This window comes from Molossus molossus, unplaced genomic scaffold (assembly GCF_014108415.1).
Source record: "Molossus molossus isolate mMolMol1 unplaced genomic scaffold, mMolMol1.p scaffold_m16_p_1, whole genome shotgun sequence".
In the NCBI taxonomy this organism is placed as follows: Eukaryota; Metazoa; Chordata; class Mammalia; order Chiroptera; family Molossidae; genus Molossus; species Molossus molossus.
In genome coordinates, this window is record NW_023425344.1 from 9627703 (window position 1) to 9633702 (window position 6000).

The window sequence follows — 6000 nt, forward strand, 5'->3', positions numbered from 1 at the left end:
TCCGGGAGCTGAGCGCTGCAGGCCCATCCCCGCCTCAGGGGCTTTGCCCTCGCTGTCCCCTCTGCCTGGGTGTCCCTCCCTAGCGGTCTCTCTTGTGTTTGCTCATATCGCACCTCCAGGAGGTTGACTTCAGTACCTAAAAGTCCAGCCTGCACCGTTAACTCTGTGAAACCCCTCTTGTTGTTCTACTTTTCCTTTTTTAATCGTCTTCTGACTTATTTGCTTATTAAGTTTCTTCTTTATTGCCCATCCCCCACCGGTTACAACATAAGATCCAGGTGGGCAGGAACCTTCACCTGTTTTGTTCATGGGCAGATGTGTCCCCGGAACCTGGAACAGAACCTGCCACCGGGTAGGCACATCGGAATGAACGACTGACTGGACAAACCATTGCTTTGCAGCCTGAGGAGGCAGAGGTGTGAGACAAACAATGTCCCCAGGTGCTAGGCAGCCGAAGGAGTGACAGGCCACCTCCCAGAGGTGGCGTGCCCACTGCTGGCGGGTGCATCGGCTCCAGGTTTCGATGGCAAGACATCAAGACCAGCTGGGACTCACTCAGGTGGAAAGCGGAGCATGGACAGGACAGCCGATCCTGTGTTACGGCTTAACTTCTGTCTTCACGACTTCACGCCTCGTCTCTCTAAGCCGACAGTCAACTAGCGGATACAGATCCCAACTAGCGGATACAGATCCCACAAGGTTCCTCTCTGCACCACTTACTCTGCTAGTCCCGAAACAGGAAAGAGACGCCACCCCGCGGGGTGTGAAAGTGAGTGAGGCCCTTCTCCCTGTCCTCAGGCCTCTAGCCCCGCACTCGGGAGCTGTCACCTCTTTTCATTCCAACCACAGCCTGCAAGGCGGGGACCCCCGGTGATGCTGAGGTCAGAGAACGTGGACCGGGCATAGAAAACAAAGGAAGACAAAAGCTACGTTTCTATTTGTGCCTGATAATGGGCATAAATGGTGGAAATCGGTCTGAGAAGATAAACTCCAAATTGTTAACAGTGGTCACCTCTGAGGAAGGGAGAGAGAACTGGAAAAGATAAAAGGAGACTCTTATTACACTGCTTAGTTTGGTATTATTTATTTTCTTAAAAATAAAAACAAATGCCCTGGCCGGTTTGGCTCAGCGTTTGGAGTGTCAGCCTGCAGACCAGAGAGTCCCGGGTTCGGTTCCCGCTAGGGGCACGTAGCAAAATAAATAAATATATAAAAACAAACGTATCCTTGTATAAATGAGTTAATTATCTAAAAGCAAAAAGAGGATCAACTTTGAATGCATGTTCGGGACAGTCACTGAATCAGAAGTGCAATTGTAAAAAATGTCCAGCAGGAGGAGCTCTGGTATAAATGTGTGGGCAGCTGGAGATTCCTTTAGCGTAAAAGGTGACCACCACTGTGGCCCAGGCCTGAGCCATCGGAACAGACAGCCAGGGCTCGCATCAGGAAAGCCACTAGCCTGAGCCACACATGTGGGTACCAACACCAGCCACCGCAGGGGTGGGACTAACCTTGTTCGTTGTTTCACCTTCAGCCCCTAGCTCAGTGCTTGGCACCTAAAAAAAAGCTCAATAAATACCCAGTGAATAAATGATTGTTCTCTCTTGTTTACCTTTCCTTTAGAGCCTAGATTGGCTCTGCAACTTTTTGTTGGACCATCTGTGTTAAACCTGGGACTTCCTAGTTCGCCTTACCCAGGACATGGACGCCGGTCAGTGCAGCCTCCTGCAGCTCCTTGCCATGCTCCCGCTTCCATGCCCTGCAGACACGCAGGCCCCCGATGGAACAGTGGATGGCTCCCTCGAAGCCAGAGCACTCTGGGGGCCTGGGTGTGGCAGGACCCCACAGCATGGGCTGTGCATGGGGCTGGGAACCAGGTTAAGCTCAGAATGGGTTAAGTAAACAGACTCTGGAGAGAAAGACTGCAGAAGGACACAGTAAGGAGACTGGCATGGTGTGGAGTGTTCACGGGTGTGACCACTGATGTGAACTGTGAGAATGGGGTCAACTCCTTAGAGAAGCTGCGCCCAGCTGGGCACCATCAAACCATGTGGCGTGCCATCACCCACACACGCCATCACCCACATGCACCCCCCTTTCTCACTCTGGGGTCTTGAACACGCCAGTCTCCCTGGTTGACGTCCCTTCCTGCTCTGCCATCCCTGTGGCAGACTTTAAGGTGCACCTTCAGCGTCACCTCCTCACGGAGACATCCGGCACCCTCCCCCACCAGAACCGGGCTGCGCGTGTTTCTTCGCTCCCCCAGCCACCTGTGTATCCCCCTGATGTGGTCCGTCTCACTGTCCGGGCATCATTTTGGACAGCGGCTTTTTTGAAGACTTACCCATCTTTGCACCCCTGGCCTGGCTATGCCTGGAGAAAGTGGACATTCTACATGTGGTTTTAGTTAGAGAATGGATTAGGTGAATGGACTTCAGAGAAGAAAGCACAGGGTGGGGCAGGGTGGGGGTAGTTTAATTTTCTTTCAATGTAAGTTTTGTTGGAGGAGGTCAGGGATGGTATGAGAAAAGATTAAAAGCATCATGGGTCATACTTTCCTTTATGTATGCTATATTTCAATGAGACACTTGAAATGGGTGATATATTATTAGTGTGGATGAGGGGAGAGGGTGACAAGTGGCATAAGACCTTAGGACACCTAAAAAGGAAGAGAAAAGGCCCCGACTGATTTTCAATTCACAGCTTGTCTCAGGACAGCCAGCCTCCCCGGCTGATCCCACGGAAGCCCCGCCAACAGCATCCCTCCGGCCAGGCGTGGAGAACACCGTGTCCGCTGCCTTTGGGTTGCCGGGTGACCGGTCCACTGTCACTCACAGCACACTGGCCTGTGACTTCTTTGGGTGCTGCCATTTTTTAGTTCCTTGGAAAAGTGAATGCCTTGTTTTTTAAAGAATAAAAAAATAAACTTACTTTTATCTGAATATAAAAGTAAGAGCACCTGCTCCCTTGAAAAACTTCAAACAATGCAGAAAAATAAGTATCTTCTGTTATACTGCATGCAAAGCAGTGGACTTTTCTCCATGTCTATTCAAACACGTATTTATATTTCTCTATATTTTTTAAAATATTGTTATTGATTTTGTTTTAGAGAGACAGGAAGGGAGGGGAGAGAGAGAAACATTGATGCGTTGAGTGGAACACTGAGTGGCTGCCTCCTGCACGCCCCCTACTGGGGCTTGACCTGAAACCTGGACATGTGCCTTGAATCGAACCAGCAACCTTTCAGTGCATGGGTGATGCCCAACCAACTGAGCCCACCAGCCAGGGCCATATTTATATTTTTAAATGCATGAGGCTATGTTTGACATCAGGAATGCTACGGAGAGCAGAATCATTAAACCAAAGGTTCTAGGCTTTTGACACATTAAAATGTTGATTTTAAACATAAAGTTGCCTCCTAAATAGTCTCCTGCTTCTGACCCACTTCCTCTCCAGCCTCACTTCTACAACACTGTTCGAGCAACCATCCTGAACTGGGGTTCTGATGGCCACCACCCCCTCTCCAACCCCAGGTCAAAATCATCCGTGCAACATAAAATCCAGCTGTCGGGATCTTTCCATTTGCCCCCAAACTGCCTCCCTTGTCTCGGGTCCCCAGAGACCCTCCGCGTACCCTGGGTACCTTCTCTCGGTTCCTCATTCTCAACACAGCCTCTTCTCACTTCCTCCTGGAAGTCCCAATCTGTCCTCATTTCAGAACCATTTGTTTTTACGTCCCTCTTGAGAACAGTGACTTCATCCCTCTGCCTTTATGTCTGTCCTGGTGCTTCACCCTGACCAACTGCGACCCCGTGAACATTCGGTGCGTGAAGGAATCAACACTGACTTTGCACGTAATGAAGTGAGTTCATGTTCTGAGTAAACAACCCAGAACAATGCGCGTAGATAGAAGCCCTGTGTAGGTGTTACTTCCTAGTATTGTTATTACTAGTAGAGCTGTTTGATAATGATCAAACTACGCTCTACCGATGCAGTACTTTCTATTACAGGTCAGAGAGGCCAGCAGTCAGCACGGGGCCGAGGACTTCCACGCGAGCCCTTTCCGATCCTCACCGAAGCCCGTGAGGTCTGTTCTACGATTCTGCTTTACAGAGGAGAAAACTCGGAAGTGCTGAGCTTTTGTGACTTGGCCCAGATGACGCAGCGTTGGTGTCCCTGAGAGCTTTCCCTGGTCTGGGCAGGCGCAGCCCCAGCAGAAGCAGCGAAGCACCTGCTGTGTTTCTCCCTCAGGTGACATGGCCAGCGTCACGCCTGGCACGCAGCGGGTGCTCACTGCCTGCTGCTGAGTGGACAACGACAGGCGTGTGACCAGAGAGAAATGCTCGGGGAGGCCCCCAGCACGAGAGAGAACCGGGCGGCAGGCGGGAGCGCTGTGTTCTGGTCTGTCCTGTCCTGGGTCTCTGAGGCAACCCCCTGAAAGGTCGGTGGTTTTTCCTTCCCGCAGACAGACGCGGTACCAGGGGACTTCGGGCCTGAAGAGGAGGCGGACGCCGTGATGGTTAAGATGCTGACGGCTCAGTATGTGTGAAGACACGGGAGCCTCAACTCCCACGGAGAGGAGGCCGAAGTCTTCGGGGGCTCTGACCCCATCACAGGCCCACCTGGTTCCGTTGAACATTGACGATGTCCCCCCAAAGCTTCAGTGGCAACAGGATGAAACGGAAGCCCAATTTGGAAAGGAGTTTTAGACCCTCGAGGAAAGATGTCTAGGGCCCTTCCTTGCGGACGCATCCCATTGCCTGGAGCGAGTAGGGGGGAGGCGGCCGCAGAGATCGGGGCCTGAGGGCCTGGGAGAGCCCCGGTTCAGGGGCATCTGATGACGCTGGTCGATAGGATGCGCCCTGGCCGGTGTGGCTCAGTGGTTGGAGCGTTGGCCTGCGGACCAGAGAGTCCTCGGTTTGATTCCTGCTAGGGGCACGTACCAAAAAAAAAAAAAAAAGAAAGAAAGAAAGGAGAATGCGGATGAGAAAGAAAATCCTAAAAACATTCCTGAATATCAGTTGATATAAAATATGTATTGGAAGGCCCAGCAGTTTGATTTAAAAAACATGGGACTCTCTTCTGTCGGTCTTCAAAGACAGGAGGTGGGTGTGACCATATCTTGGCTGCCCGATAGAGCACATGTCTGAAACTCACCTTGAACATAGTAGTTATGGATAGATTGTGCCCCACACCCCAAAGTTTATATTTTGTTATGGCAGCCCTGGCAAACCAATGAATATTTCAAAAGTAAGGTATAGCCTGGCCGGTGTGGCTCACTGGTTGAGCATTGACCCATGCACCAAGAGGTCACCTGTTCGATTCCCAGTCAGGGCACATGTCCAGGCTGTGGGTCCGATCCCCAGTGGGGGGCATGCAGGAAGGAGCCAATCGATGTTCTCTCTCATCAATGTTTCTATCTCTCCCTCTCCCTTCTCCTGTCTCTCTAAAATCAATAAAGAAAAAATATTTTAAAATAAATAAAATTTAAAAAGTAAGGTATAGAAGCAGTCATGTGGAGGGGAAACCAGCTTTCTTCATTCCTTCTTTTGCGAGATGACACAAATTGCTATTTGCCCAGGGTGCAGAGTAGATGTGAGTAACTAGAGGATCACTTGGAGGATTCACAGCCTCACGTCACAGTCCCAAGCAGAGGGCATCCAGCTCCTGATTCTTATTCTTTTTTTCTTTATTGATTTCAGGAAGAGATGAAGGGGGAGGGGGAGAGATCCACACTGATGAGAGAGAACATCGACTGGCCACCTCCTGCACGCCCCCCACTGGGGATCAGGCCCACAACCTGGGCATGTGCCCTGACCGGGAATCGAACCAGCAACCACTTGGTGTGTGGGTTGACAACACTCAACCACTGAGCCATACAGTCTGGGCTCTTATCTTCTATTTCTCGAGTCTTTCCGAAATTCCTCAGTGCAGGAAGGTGGAATTGGTGGAAATGAGTCTTCATGGAAGACTTTGCAGTTGCTGGAACTTAGTTAACAG

At 50.8% G+C, this 6000-nt stretch overlaps 1 protein-coding gene across 1 annotated transcript in view; it reads left to right on the forward strand.

Annotated features, from left to right (window-relative positions):
* BST1 (bone marrow stromal cell antigen 1) overlaps window positions 1-4549 on the forward strand; it is a 40503-nt gene extending 35954 nt beyond the window's left edge. The window contains exon 9 of the mRNA XM_036240288.1: window positions 4466-4549. Coding sequence (XP_036096181.1) covers window positions 4466-4549 — 84 coding nt within the window. The remainder of the gene's footprint in view (window positions 1-4465) is intronic.
* Window positions 4550-6000: the final 1451 nt, after the last annotated feature.